Source organism: Argentina silus (assembly GCF_951799395.1).
Source record: "Argentina silus genome assembly, chromosome: 6".
Taxonomy (NCBI): Eukaryota; Metazoa; Chordata; class Actinopteri; order Argentiniformes; family Argentinidae; genus Argentina; species Argentina silus.
In genome coordinates this window covers 20951657-20966749 of record NC_139660.1, presented here as the reverse complement: position 1 = coordinate 20966749, position 15093 = coordinate 20951657, and the positions used below count along the sequence as shown (strand labels likewise).

At 47.9% G+C, this 15093-nt stretch overlaps 1 protein-coding gene across 1 annotated transcript in view; it reads right to left on the bottom strand.

Moving 5' to 3' along the window:
- Nucleotides 1-1347: 1347 nt before the first annotated feature.
- bicc1a (BicC family RNA binding protein 1a) overlaps nucleotides 1348-15093 on the bottom strand; it is a gene marked incomplete at both ends in the record, with an annotated part of 47981 nt that continues 34235 nt past the window's right edge. Inside the window, 15 exons of the mRNA XM_083671831.1 lie at nucleotides 1348-1475; nucleotides 3096-3195; nucleotides 3620-3783; nucleotides 4718-4880; nucleotides 5604-5758; nucleotides 5909-5948; nucleotides 6204-6363; nucleotides 6780-6933; nucleotides 8903-9038; nucleotides 9157-9344; nucleotides 9670-9825; nucleotides 10860-11085; nucleotides 11948-12079; nucleotides 12968-13219; nucleotides 14910-15092. Coding sequence (XP_083527957.1) covers nucleotides 1348-1475; nucleotides 3096-3195; nucleotides 3620-3783; nucleotides 4718-4880; nucleotides 5604-5758; nucleotides 5909-5948; nucleotides 6204-6363; nucleotides 6780-6933; nucleotides 8903-9038; nucleotides 9157-9344; nucleotides 9670-9825; nucleotides 10860-11085; nucleotides 11948-12079; nucleotides 12968-13219; nucleotides 14910-15092 — 2337 coding nt within the window. The remainder of the gene's footprint in view (nucleotides 1476-3095; nucleotides 3196-3619; nucleotides 3784-4717; nucleotides 4881-5603; nucleotides 5759-5908; nucleotides 5949-6203; nucleotides 6364-6779; nucleotides 6934-8902; nucleotides 9039-9156; nucleotides 9345-9669; nucleotides 9826-10859; nucleotides 11086-11947; nucleotides 12080-12967; nucleotides 13220-14909; nucleotide 15093) is intronic.

Sequence of the window (15093 nt, the reverse complement as noted above, 5' to 3'; positions counted from 1 at the left end):
GTGACATTACAGCAATGTTGACTGTAACTTAAACTCTGTTCTGACTCTTAATCACAGTCATAGTAAATGGGAAGATAGAAAGTACACAGTCTGAGAATGTTGACTTGTGAACCTGCATCAGAGGAGAGGCTGGTGGAGGTAGAAATCAGAGGACGGACTTATTGTAATGCCTGGAATGGAATGAGGAATGGTATCAAACACGTGTTCCATGCATTACAATGAGCCTGTCCTCCGATTTCTACCTCCACCAGCCTCCCCTGACCGGCATAGATAGAGGAGGAACATGTAGAGAGGCGACCCCAGAAAGGCCAACTGACAAAGACAATGGACATGACTAGAGGGAAGCATAAAGACAAAGACAGACAATGACAGAAAGATGCCATCTGATGGAGTCAGAGAGAGAGGCCTGGCCCCCATGGCACAGCCACACATCTCCACAGATCATGGGGCAAAAACGTCATCATCAAAGTGATTAATAAACTAATTACAAATCATAGAATGAATACACAAAGAAAATACATGTAAACTGATTACCATTTAACCCCCGCCCCCCAACCCTAACCCCATAAAAAAAGATACAAAATAATCATAATGTGAATACAAAATAATATATATTTTTCTAAATAGCCTGCAAATGACATACTGCAGCCGTTGCTGGTGAATAGAACACTGACCTTTGTGGAATGTCCGTCAACCAAAACACTGAGGGTTCAAAGGTCATTCCTCAGGTTTCTGTCTTCAGTTGATGTCACTTTGGCACATTGAAGTTAACAATTAACTAACCGAATTTCCACCCCACATCACTAAGTGCTTACATTGGGTCTGGTACAAATACACATCTGTGCTTGAAGTAGATGCAAAAATGCATAGGTATTCCAATTTGAAGAATTTGAAGGCTTTCACAGGCAAAAAGTCTAGCATTGTTAAAGTGCACATCATTGATACAACAGCATACCATGAACGCATATGGTATCAATGTAATTGTTTGTACTAATCGTTCTGCCTGTTCCCTTCAACAACAAATGGACAGCTCATGGATAGTACCTTTCCTTCATGGCTAATACAATAGCCTTCATAAGTAGATACTCCACAGACGTATCTTGGCACTATGTGGAGTGAACACTGGACTTTCTATACCACTGAGATATTTCTCATCTCGTTTTTGGCACTTCTGGTTGAACTATGGCTTTTTGACATGGCAAAGAGCTGAACAAGAGTCTTTGTTCAGCATAAGCTGTAGGCTGGACAACTGAGACCCAGGAAGGCTGAAGACTGGACGACAGAGGCCTGGGACCAGGCACTGGGGGTTGGGTCTCCGTCCTGCCAGGTCCTGGGGAGTCTGGAGCCTTACCACCGGCCGCTGACACTGGCCATGTCAGGGTGGAACTGACGAGAGAGACGCCCGCTAGCGCCCCCTTCCAGGAAGGAGGACCTTATGGGCGGCTCGAACAGTTTCCTCCTGTTCTTGTTCAGTTCTGTAAAACCCAAAAATAACAGAATATCTCAATAACAGGAAAAAATTGCATGTTCAATAACAAAAGTTATTTTCCATAAAGGAAACAATGATTCATAATGACTAAATCCAAAATTGACTCTATTGGAACAGCAATGCTTACAAATTAAGTTGAGGGAAATATGACCTGAGATGTTTTGCTTCACTCAAACTTGATTAACAATGACAAGAAAAAGGACTTCAATTAGCCAACGCAAAAAAAGGAGACCAGCAAAAACATCAACAAAGCGTGTCTTTGCAACCCACGGTTTGCAAGGCAGATCACTCAACGACGGCAACTCTTCCAAAAATGTCAATAAAATGGTCCAGCAACTTTGAATTATTCATATGACAGTTACATATCTCCATCCCTGCCAGCATAAACCTTGAATTTGATCTTGTGAGACGGACAGCTCCAAGTCTCTGGCTCTTTATACTGGCAGAAATACAGGAAGTAGAGCTGAATGATCTGGGGTTGTCTTGACCGGTAATGTTCTCTCTTTCTTTTTAAAGAGAGGGGGAGTGAGGCGCGCTCCTGTTCTTCAGCCCTGGGAGTCCTTCAGCCGTGATTAAAGTTGATCTGTGCTTGGCTCAGGAACGCAGCAGTGGAACTAACGCTCGTCTTCAGCCCTCTACCCTCCTAACCAGAACACAGATAGGATTCCTCTCCCTCTCCCTCCTAACCTTCAGCCCTCTTCCAGTCCCTCCGAACCTTCAGCCCTCTCCCTCCCTTCTGACCTTCAGCCCTCTCCCTCCTAACCTTCAGCCCTCTCCCTCCCTCCTAACCTCCAGCCCTCTCCCTCCTAACCTTCAGCCCTCTCCCTCCCTCCTAACCTTCAGCCCTCTCCCTCCCTCCTAACCTTCAGCCCTCTCCCTCCTAACCTTCAGCCCTTTCCCTCTCCTTCTTCCTCTCCATCCTACAGGCTCCTTCTCCCAACCTTGTGAACCTTCTAGCTACCACTAACAAGGACTTCTAAATGTGAACAACAATCCACAACATAGATACTGTAGCATCCATTCACGCTAATGACACAACCCAATCAGGGCATGTGTGTTTGATACCATTCCTCATGCATTAAAATGAGCCCGTCCTCTGATTTCTACCTCCACCAGCCTCCCCTGCTGGAGCACTAACAGCAACAGTATTACCCAGTGCTGTGTTCTCCTGTATCGAAGGAGAACGAGGAGTGATAGAGGGCAGGGGCAGTGCAAAGCATTTCTGAGCATCAAAACCAATGGATGTCAGTAGAGATAGACTGTAATTGATGTTCATCAATAGGACAGTCAGAGTTGGCTAGCTGTCAGACTGGCTGCCATTCAGGCATGTGGCAGAGCTAGACATGATATAAGCTTAATGGAAAGCATAGAAGCCAGTCTGACGTGGTACGCCTCCATCAGGAGAGTTTTTGCAGCACTCAACAACCCTCCCTTAGACACTTTTGACAGGAGCAGGATCAACCTGATCTCCCACAGGGCTGAGGAGGGAGAGAGCACTGGAACTGGGCTGACACACACACACACACACACACACACACACACACACACGCACACGCACACGCACACGCACACACACACTTTGCTAACCACTGAAAGACATTCCCACCTGAGATGGCGAGCAGCATTTTCCGCCGAGCTCCAAACGTGGTGATACCAAGCTCCTTCAGGTCCTGGTCTGTCAGGGTCAGGAAGGTCTGAAGATCAATCTGGAAGATCAAAATCTCAATCATGCTACTGCACATTACATACACTAACAAGAAGTCCATTCACTGTTTGCTTTTGTGACATGAAACCAGTGGAGGCTGGTGGACACGTGTGTTTGATACCATTCCTCATTCCATTCCATGCATTACATTGAGGCCGTCCTCCGATTTCTACCTCCACCAGCCTCCCCAACATATCCTCCCCATATCACAGTAACCTGTGGCCTCTGTCTGATATGAACAGAGGTAGAAGTTTGATGAGCCTGAGAGGCTAGTAAACCCTAGCTTAAGTTGGGACTCGCTAACCCACGCTTAAGGTAGCATCTCCATGATACAATGGGCCAGGAATAACACAACCTTGGGTAAATCAAGTGCTAACATGCTAACACGCTAAGTGCCGGCCCATGTTCTGGTTCTGGCCCAGTACCTCCTGCTGTTGGAACACGTCCGTGTACTTCCCCAGACCCAGCTTGCTGAAGAGCTCCGGGAGGTCCGACCCTTTCAGAGACGAGCTCAGGCTGCAGCCGTTGCTCCCGGTAACCGAGGAGATGCAGTCCATGTAGTTGCTGCCGCTGAGGTAGTGCTCCGCAGCTGTCAATCAAACCCAGACAGAGGAAGACGGGAGGGCGGAAAATCTTTAATAATCCCACCGAGGAGAGTTCGATTGACGAAGCTGTCGTCTTTGTTTCCACCAAATATTATTGACTGTCTTAACATGACATAAACCAACATACTTAATGGTTGAGGACCACATAGAAGGACCATAAACATACCTTAAAACATTAATATTTGAGCTTTTATTTACCAGGCATTAGTCTATATTAGTCTCTAGAGTTCACATTCTCTGCTTTTACTGTTTTAGACTCCCATTAATATCATACTTGGTATCCTCTTACGTTTTGTCTTGTTATCTTTTCACAGTTTTTATCCATATTCCTGTAAAGTGCATTGCGTTGCCTCTGAGTATGAAATGTGCTCTATAAATCAAGTTTGATTTACCATGTGTAGAGATGGTTAAGGATTCATTGGATAAGAAATACTCTTGCTGCTACTCTGCAGCCAAACCGGTAGTTATTATAATTTGTGATAATTATTCACTTTGATGAAAAGAACAGTTAGATTAGGCATGAGGCAGATAAGGAGGAAGAGACCAAAAGTATCTGCTCTTTTGATATTAGCTGAGGACAGGTGCGCAGGAGCCTGATGCAACACCAATACACTGATCTCCTCCCACACACACTCAGAATGTCTTAATTAACCACATCATCTTCACACACACACACATGCACGCACTCACGCGTCTTAATTAACCAGACTATCTTCACACAAGACAGCACACACTGCTCAAGGTTATCTGTCTCATTTCTCTCAGCCAAACTCTGAGAGAGGGAAGTTTACTTTTTGATTAGGAAAGGGGGAGTGTGGTCCTGTAGCTCTCTCTAACCTTGATCATTTATTCTGTAACTCTTAAGTCGGATTGATTGACAGAAGAAAGTGAAGGTGAGGCGGTTGGGTCTTAGCTCACCGGATTTGTTCTGTTTCCTCTTGGGACTGCTGAGCGGGGCAGGGAATTCTGAGTGGCTGGGAAGGCCGTTGGCCATCCCGATCCGATCCCTCCAGTTGTCTGAGTCGCTGCCGTTTCCCACACCCTCTCTGCTTCCGGAGCGCGACAGGGACAGTGGAGAGCCCTGGGGGAGACGGGGGAGTGGAGAGGGGGGAGGGAAGAGGGGGGTGGTCATCAGAGAGAGATAAGAGATAGAGAAATGTTCAGTCTCAGTCATGGTTTTGTTGTGAGAACGTGAGTAGCTACCAATAAACGCCTATCTCCAACCATAGCCGTACCACTAACGACATTGACGCAAATAACAAAGTTTCAAATAATAAACGCCAGGTCAAAACTAATTGTCCACCGGTATGGATTCTCTGACGATATGAGCAGATGATTACAGCAATGCATTTGAGCGAACTGATGCGACATTACCAGTATTTTCAACAGTCTGACAGCTCATTTGCGGCAGTAATCATCTGCTCATATCGTCTTGCATGGAAACGATAATAATGACCATCTATCAAAGACGAATCTGAGTTCAACTGATTTATTGTGGGCTAATCACGTCGGTGGATATTTGTTCTTAGTAGGCGATGATATATTCAGCTCTGTCATATTGCGGGTTTGAGCAGCAGTTTGGCGACAGTGGCCGGGGGAACAAAAACCGATACGTCTCCAATACTGTGGTTAAAGCAAATAAATGTCCGGGCTACTAAAATAATTGTTATGGTATTTACCATTATTCTTCCTAGTTTTACAAGTTATGTTATACAGCATAGTCTTAGAACCCATCAATTTCCATAGCAGGCGTGTTTTTGACAACATGGTCAGAACGGCCAGGCTTGCTGGGGTATCTATCTACCTCGTAGGTGGTGCTCATGGTGGGTTTGTAGGGGACGTGGTTGGCCCTGCGCAGCTCCTTGATGGTCTCTGCTGGCATGGACTTAGAGAAGCCCAGACCACTCCACGTGTTGGTGGGGGTCCGCACCTCTGTCACAACAGGCTTCTTCAACATGGCTGAAGACACACACACACACAGGCACAGACAGACACAGACAGACAGACAGACAGACGTGTTAAATGGTCAGAACTAAGATTTGGGAACATTGCAACACAATGTCCCACAGCTAGCCAGCAGTAGAAGTTATCTGAAAGGTCGACTCTTACCTTTAGTGGCTAAAAGCTTCTTCTGTTCATAGTCAAACGCCTGAAGGAGAAAGGGAAGAAAAGGAGAGTGTCAGTTTTGGTTTTGACCAATTTAGCACATTCCTAAGGGTCAATAAGAGGAGTGGTCTACCAAGAGAGTTGTGAAATGATACAGAAAGTGAGAGACAAGTAAAGAGAGAGAGAGAGAGAGTAAAAGAAAGAAAGGGGGGGAGTGGTCTACCTAGAGAGAAACAGGAGTGGTCTACCAAGAGAGACGTGAAATGATACAGGATTTCAAAGGCACATGCACTACTACCTGCGTGTTGGCGAAGGAGGAGTCAGGTGACAGGCGGATCCTCTCCCTCTCGCTCTGCTGTGCAGCCCTCTCTGCCGCCCACTCGCTCCCCGGGGCCCTCTTGTCTGTCACAGGGCTGTCTGACGAGCTGGACTCTGGGTCCGACAGGAGACAGTCTGAGCTGGGAGGGAGGGAGGGAGGGAGGGAGAGAAGGAGGGAGAGAGAGAGGGAGAGGGAGAGGGACAACCACACAGGGTCATGTTAGAAACAGACAGCATGGCACAGCAAGGCATGGTGGATTGTCCTCTCCTGTGTTTTCAAATAGTGCCTCTTAAAAGGAGTACTTCATTCAAAAATAGTTTTTAAAGTTTTTCATCAGTCCACCAAGTCCACCAAATTTTTCATCAGTATCAAGTTTAGGTTGTAGGTTCCAGACAAACATACTGTAGATGGTTGGTTGGGTTTAGGTTGTAGTTAGGTTTCAGACAAACATACTGTAGATGGTTGGTTGGGTTTAGGTTGTAGTTAGGTTTCAGACAAACATACTGTAGATGGTTGGTTGGGTTGGGGTTGTAGTTCGGTTCCAGACAAACATACTGGAGATGGGAGTTCTTGGTTCCCTGTAGGAGCTCAACGGCCTGGCGTTTCCCGGACGACGTCTTACAGGAAGCCAGCATCTGCTTCAGCTCATTCCCATTGGCTGAGTGAGAGGGGCTTCTGGGCATGCCCACTTCCACAAACGTATCAGAGCCTAGCGGAGTGAACGTAAACAAAAATAACAAATTTATGAAACTGTTATAGAAGTGCTATTCTGGGGCGCTTGGTGGCGTAGCACACTAATGCACATACCACATAATCGCAAGGTTCCTGGTTCGATTCCGACCCTCAACATATCTTGCATGTCATCCCTCCTCTCTCTCACCCATCCTTCCTGTCAACCTCTACTGTCTCTATCCCAATAAAAGCAGAAATGCCCTAAAAACATACTTAAAAAAAAAAAAAAAAAAAAAAAAAGTGCTATTCTACTGTGCCTATCTATCTCCTTACACAGGGTCTAATGCAGGGGAGGCTGGTGGAGGTAGAAATAGGAGGACGGGCTCATTGTAATGTATTGAACGGAATGAAGAATGGTATCAAATACGTGTTTTTGATACCGTTTCTCATTCCATTCCATGTATTACGATGAGTCTGTCCTCTGATTTCTACCTCCACCAGCCTCCCCTGGTCTAATGATGTCTATCCAAATGCACTAATGACAATGTGACAACTGAGACAGAATGTGTAGAACCTATTATGACAACAGGTTTTTAACATATTTTGCTTGCAATTATTCATATTTTAATAACACATTTTAATTGATTTCCTGGCCTCCTGCTCTTCAAGGCAGTATGAGGGCTTGCGGAACAGGATCTGTGTGTGTGCGTGTGCGTATATGCAAGTGTGTGTGTGTGTGTGTGTGTGTGTGTGCATATATGCAAGTGTGTATATGTGTGTGAGTATGTTTGTGTATGTAGGTATGAACCCTCACTGAGAACTTTATTAGGAACACCTGTACACCTTCTCATGGTGGAGGTGGTGTAATGGTGTGGGGAATGTTTTCTTGACACACTTTGGGCCCATTAATACCAATCAATCATCGCTTGAATGTCACAGCCTATTTGAGTATTGTTGCTGACCATGTGCATCCCTTCATGGCCACAATTTACCCATCTTCTAATGGCCACTTCCAGCATGATAATGCACCATGTCACAAAGCAAAAGTCATCTCAAACTGGTTTCATGAACATGACAATGAGTTCAGTGTTCTTCAGTGGCCTTCCCAGTCACCGGATCTGAATCCAATAGAACACCTCTGGAATGTGGTAGAACGGGAGATTCACAGCTTGAAAGTGCACCTGAAAAATCTGCAGAAACTGCGTGATGCCATCATGTCATCATGGACCAGAATCTCAAAGGAATGTTTCCAACATCTTGTGGAATCAATGCCATGAAGAATTGAGGCTGTTTTGAGAGCAAATGGAGGCTCTACCCATTATTAGTATAGTGTTCCGAATAATGTGATTGTGTGTGAGTGTAGGCCTCTACTGTACAGCGTCAAATAATATGATGTCAGTCATGTTAATGAACATCTCCATGTCATTAATGTTCCCTAGGTTCCACTGGGCTCAACTGGGCTCAACGGTTCCAGAAGGCTGGGCCACTTTCAACAGGCTGACGCCGGAGGAGGTGAGGCGGAGGAAATTGGTGCTGCAACCAGCCATGCTGGGGCAAACAACCAAAGAACCCCATGCTGGGGCAAACAGCCATGCTGGGGCAAACAGTCATGCTGGGGCAAACAGCCATGCTGAGGCAAACAGCCAAACAACCACGCTGGGGCGACCAGCTCTGAAAACATTGTAAAGTGAGAAGTGTGGGAGTCCGTAGAGGGAAAAACCACACGTGTAAAAGATGGAGGAAATGAACCGCTGGAATACTAGTCAGTCAGTCGATCTCTCTCTGGCCTGCTGCCAACCTCATAAAAGCAGTCGGAAAATGGAGACTGGCTGTCTACTCAACGACATGAATGCAGCATAAAGACAAACGCATTGAGGAATATATGCCAATTCAGCAGTTCAGAAAATGACACCAAGGCTTTTTCATGAGTCAGTAAAGGGTTGGGGGGGGGGGGGGGTACATATTTCCATATAGTCTGTTGGTCGGTCTAGTGTGTGGTACGGTACCTTCGTCTGGGTTGGACTTGCTGGAGCGGGGTTCTGATGGGCTGTGTCCGCTTGCCTCCTGGACCGAGTCACACTGGCCCGAGTTCAGAACTGTGTCTGCCAGCGACCCACTGGACACTCTCCCATAGCCAGGGTGCTACACACGGGGGCACGCACACACACACAGACACACACACACGCGCACACACACAAATTACAGTGAATATACTGTAGTTGTGTTTGTGCATACTGTGCGTCTCTGAGTTATCAGGTACCTTGACGTGTCCGTTGAGGGTGCAGGGGCCTTTGGTGCAGTCAGGAACCCCGTTGGTCTGCTTGTCTATGGGGGCCAGGCCGGGGGGAGGGGAGGGGGTGCTCTGGGTGTACCCCTGGACCCCAGACAACAGGATGCTGCTCAGGGTGGCCTGGGTGGCCGGGTGCATCATCAGAGGAGAGGAGAAGCCTGGAACGCAGGAGGAGGGGGACAACAACCTTTACAGTACTAACCTGCATCTGCATCATCATCATCATCATCATCATCATCACCCAGCCTGTCACTTCCTCCACACTCACATCAATCCATCATATTGTGAAAATATAGCCCTGTCTACTTGTGCAGTTAGACCAAAGCTTTATTTACTGTTACATGATGTGACAAAAACGGTCAAAATACAAACACATACACACACACACACGCGCACAGAAACACACAGGTAGACACACATGCAGACACACACACACACACACGTTTTAGTAGTCCCGTCGACGGTGTGCGTGTCTGTACCCACCCTGGGTGCTGGTGAGAGAGCTGGGCCAGAGGGAGGGGGAGGGAGTGCTGGGGCTGTGGCTCTGCATGGAGCTCATGGACGCATTCAGGCTGTTGAGGACGGAGTGGGGCGCAGAGGAGCCGCTGAGGGGGTGGGGCACAGCTGCACCCAAGAGGCCTGGAGGAGAGGAACACACACACACACACACACACACACACACACACACACTTGAGCTTTTTGTTTCTCCATTTGAGTAGGACCAAAAGTTGTTTCTGACCATGTGCCCTGACTAGGAAAACCTCAGGACCCCCGGTGCTAGTTACAAGACCCGTTTTTATAGTCAGGTCATGCAGCCAAAAAGTCCTGGCCCTACTCATGAGAACTAGATCTATAAAGGGCTGAATAGGATCCATCACACAAGTTCCTCTCAGATCAGTACTCAAGAAGGAATTAAGAGGAAGACATTGTTCAGAGTATTGGGCCTCTGACAGGATGTGCAGCAGTGGAGGCTGGTGGCGGTAGATAACATTCCTCATTCCATTCCATGCGTTACAATGAGCCCCGTCCTCCGATGTCTACCTCCCCCCAGCCACCGCTGATGTACATCCTGTATCTCAACTGTACTCAATAACACCATGGTGAACTGTGATGCTCCAGTATATCAAAGCAGACTGAAACAGGTCTGTGGGTTTGACAAAACGGATCATTTTACTCCAAAAATAAGGCTAGGATTTCTCTGGCAGAGCGATCTGTAATCTGATGGTAGAGAGATGTAGTAATTACTACAGGCCGGGCTGTGTGTGGCTGCCCATATCTTACCCAGGGGCCTCTGGGTTTATGTGACCCAGGAAGAGAGCAGCTTCAATGGGGACGCTTATGTGTTCCATCACTGAGGTTGGTTTCCAGAAATACTGTACACCAAGGGGGAAGGCTGGTGGAGGTAGAAATCGGAGGATCCATGCGTTACCAATGAGCCCCGTCCTCTGATTTCTCCCTCCGCCAGCCTCCCCTGCTGTACAACCACAGGTCCCCTGACATATGGTCATATGGTCAAGGCCATGTGCCAAGTATGAGGGTCATTTGAAATATTTCAGAAGAAATGCGTGTCAACCCTCATTTCCAAATGCCTGGTGTTTGAACCACGAGACCAGGCCTTGGAATGATCGTCACATGACGGCGTGAAACGTGGAGGTAAAGACAAACTCTGTTACCCAGACTGCTCAGCCCCAGGCCAGCTGAGGCCAGGATGTCCAGGCCGACGGGACAGATGAGGGAGGGGGAGGGGCTGTTGGTGGTGGGGGACACTGCCGTGGATGATGATGCTGATGATGATGATGGTGGTGGTGGTGGTACCCCGTTATTCTCCAGCCCCAGCAGAAACTTCCGGGCTTCATACATGTTCACCGCGTTCCTCTCCACACTCTTCACGATCACAGACTGAGAGAGAGTGTGTAAATGAGTGAGTGAGAGAGGGAGAGAGAGAGAGAGAGTGTTTCTTGATTAATAACGCCACACCATTATGAAAATGAGAAGGGAGACAATCGTGGTTAGGTCAACATACGTGAAAAGTGTTAGCGTGAGAAAACTTAAATGAACTTCTTTTTCCGACGTCAGCATCACCATCAAGTATGCTTACTAAATAGTTGTGGAATACAAAAATCACAAATCACGTCTCAAACGTTGTACGTTTTCCAAAGGGACGAGCCCTTCCTAATAGAGTCCAGTCACGATCCGCCTCTCTCTCCACACCCTGCTTTATAGAGGAGCCAAACAGCCGCGAGCACAGCCACGTTCAGAAAAACAGCCTTTGGATGAGAGCTGTCACCTCGTTAAAAGTGGAGAGGTCTGAGTTGGGTCTGTTTACACTGGCACCGGACGACGGTTCCCCATTGGCCAGTCTGGGGTTTGGGCATGAAGCCGGGGGCACCCTGAGGGGAAGGGCAACTGGCTGAGGCGAGTAGGAGCGGTCTGTTCAAGTCTGTTCTCTGGGCCGACTACTAGACGGTTTGGATTGGGTTACGATGTGTCATATGGTACCTGAGGGAAGGCCGGTGGAGGTAGAAATCGTTCCATGGATTACAATGAGTCCGTCCTCCGATTTCTACCTCCGCCAGCCTCCCCTGGTCATACAGTCCCTTATACTGTAGGAGCTAGGTAGATCTCTGTGAAGGTTGCAGTAGAAAAGTAGGGTATTAGATCCTTTAGATTTCGGTTCAGACGTGTAGCTTCTCATTAACTAGTATTACCTTGGTGGACTGGACCGAGGCTGACAGTAGAACAGAACATTGGAGTACTGTACCTTACTGGGCTGTTTGGGTTTGGGCTTGATGCTGATGAACACGTCCAGCTGCTCCATCAGAACTGTGATACACTGGGGCTCCACCTCGATGTCCTCTTTGATGTCAAACATCAGTACCAGGGGCAGGCAGCCCTGGAGAATGAACACACACACACACACACACACAGACACACAGACACACAGACACACAGACACACACACACAAAATCAGATGTGAAACCTCATCTAAAACACCTATTACTGTATAATGTGAATTCATTTCCCAACCAGAAAGAATCCCATGCTGAATAACACTGTGCCCAACACAGTGGTTGGGAAATTCTTAGAACTATTGTTTCGTTTTGCATGATGGCAGCACCCCCACCACCACCACCACCACCCACTGACCTTATCTTATTTTCAGCTGAAGGAACGGATAACTTTGTCATTGTGTGTGTAATTAGATCTGATTGAGACAGGCTCGCGGTGACAGGTCAGGGGTGAGAGCTGTAATTACAGTCTGAGAATGGCTAAACAAGGCTTAGCAGGGGGAGGCTCATCTCCTCAAAGTCAAAGGACTGTGTTTTTCCACCAGCAGAAAGGCCCCGCTGTGTGTGTCCCACTTCCAGACAGAGGAACCTCATGTTTACTAAACCAACTCTGCATTTTCTAAACGTCTTGGGCCAGAGTGTCACCACAAACAAAATGGAAGTCAGTACTAGCATAGCTGCTCCAAATTATGGCCCCTAAAGCAGAACGCCAACAATATTTAACTGGAATGCCTCCTACTTACTTGCTCAGCAAAAGATTTTAGGCGACGGTAATTAAATGACCGACACTGTACACATTTGAAACCCACATATCCAATTCAGATAAAGTGCCTTGGGTCAGGGACAAAACACAAAAATGACCAAACGACAATTCCTATCGACATAAATTCATACGCAGGGCCATAATTCCCCAAACCCCAAAAAGTTGACGACTTTAATGCTGATGTGTTTATGGAAGACAAGACAAGACATGCGTCATTCACACACATACCATGAGGTATTGTCGAGCGAGGCACACAGACTCGATGGTGCCCTGGATGTAGACGGTGGACTTCTTCTGGGGGCTGTTGGGGTCGGGGAAGTGGATCTGGGCGCCGGTCCTCTGGGTGATGTGCTTGATGTTGCTGCCGTTGCGGCCCATCATGAAGAGGTGGTGCTGGGGGGCGATGTCCAGGTGGGTGCTGACCGAAATGGCGCTGGCCAGGCTGCCCGCCAGGTGTTCCAGCAGCAGAGCGGTGCCCCTCTGGGACACGAGAACCAACACACACGTGGGTTAGACTGAGATGAACTACAACACACACATGGGTTAGACTCAGATGAACTACAACACACACGTGGGTTAGACTGAGATGAACTACAACACACACTGGGGTTGGACTGAGATGAACTACAACACACACTGGGGTTGGACTGAGATGAACTACAACACACACTGGGGTTGGACTGAGATGAACTACAACACACACATGGGTTAGACTGAGATGAACTACAACACACACATGGGTTAGACTGAGATGAACTACAACACACACTGGGGTTGGACTGAGATGAACTACAACACACACATGGGTTAGACTGAGATGAACTACAACACATCCATGGTTCTCCCCTGGATTTCTTTTTTTTAACAAGGTGGCACTGGATTGCATGATCAAAACCCGATTCACGTTGAAGTGACAAAATGCCCCAAAAATACAGCTAAAACGCTGAATTCACTGAGGAACATCATAACGCTTTTGCTTTTAACAAAGACCTCGTTGGCGATCAAAGATACTCTATCATCACTAAATATATTATGTATGTATGTTTAATTTGCCTTGAAATATTTACTTGGTGGCACCGGCAAGTTCACAGCATGGTGCAGAACCACTCTTACATTCTTTGGGGAGAACCCTGACATCCAAGTTGACTACAACGCAAACAAGGCAAAACACATATCATATGTCAATACATTTCCGCTGACTGTGTGCTGTATTTAAGTGGGTTATGGTTAGGGTGATCTTTCTCAAGCTAGTGAAAAAAAAACCGACAGCATGTTTCAACTAAAATGGGGTTGGATTTATGATGCGCTGCGCCTAACGTTCATAGCTCATATCCAGAGGTATTCATCCCCTGCTTCCTGGCTGGAGGAACAAGGCTCTTCAACGGAGAACTCCAGCCAACAGCGCAGAAACCCAAAGAAAGCGGTTTTGGCAAACCCAACCTCTCCCACCACAGAGCACACATACACTCTCTCCCCCCCCCCTCTCTCTCTCTCACTCTCTCCCCCTCCCTCCCTCTCCCATCCTGCCCCCCTCTCTCTCTCTCCCCCTGCCCTCCCAAAACCCCCAGCCTGGATCTGGCTGTCTTCCCAGTCCCGTTCCAGAATGACCCCCTCACCCCTCTACTGCCTGGGCCACGGTGAGGGTGGGACAGTGGTAGGTGTGGAGGTGGGGGGTCTGGGTTGAGAGTGGTTGGGGAGAGTGGTGAAGAGAAGGCTCCGGGGCTGGCTGTAATCTAGCCACACAGCTCTGACGCCAGGGTGAGGAGGGTGGTGGTGTGGGAGACGGGGGGGGAGGGAAGCAGGGAACTCCAGACGATTTAGATTATATTAGATATTTGCTCAGGAGATTTATTCGCTGATGGCTGCGGGCGGGGGGGCAGTGCTTTGGTTAAAAGGCAACAGTGCTGTATTGTATTCTCCACTGGAGAGCTGAAGAAGCAGCCCTCTTGGTCATGTTAGTCCCCGTCTCTAACCGCACAGCCCCCTGGCCCTCGCTGTGCTCTGAGTGGTGTGAAGACCTGGGACTGAATAGTGCAACTAAAGTATTTAGAGAGAAAACAAACTATCTGAAACTATTCAAGGCAGGTCTGGTGACGAGATGGGTTAGTGGGGTCAGGTTGGTTAAAGGTGGTGGTGGTGGTGGGGGGGGGGGCTGTTGGGCGGGCCTCACCTTGACAGTGCTAGTGTTGTTCTGGGAGCCGCGGACCACTCCGGTGGTCCCGTAGAGACGCGTGGGAGGCTTGAAGGAAACAGTGAGGTTGTAGGTCTGGGAGATGTGCTGTATTGTGGGGGAGCCTGGGTCAGGCTGTACGATGGCAGGGAGGTCAAACGACAGGACCAGAGGGAGCAGCTCC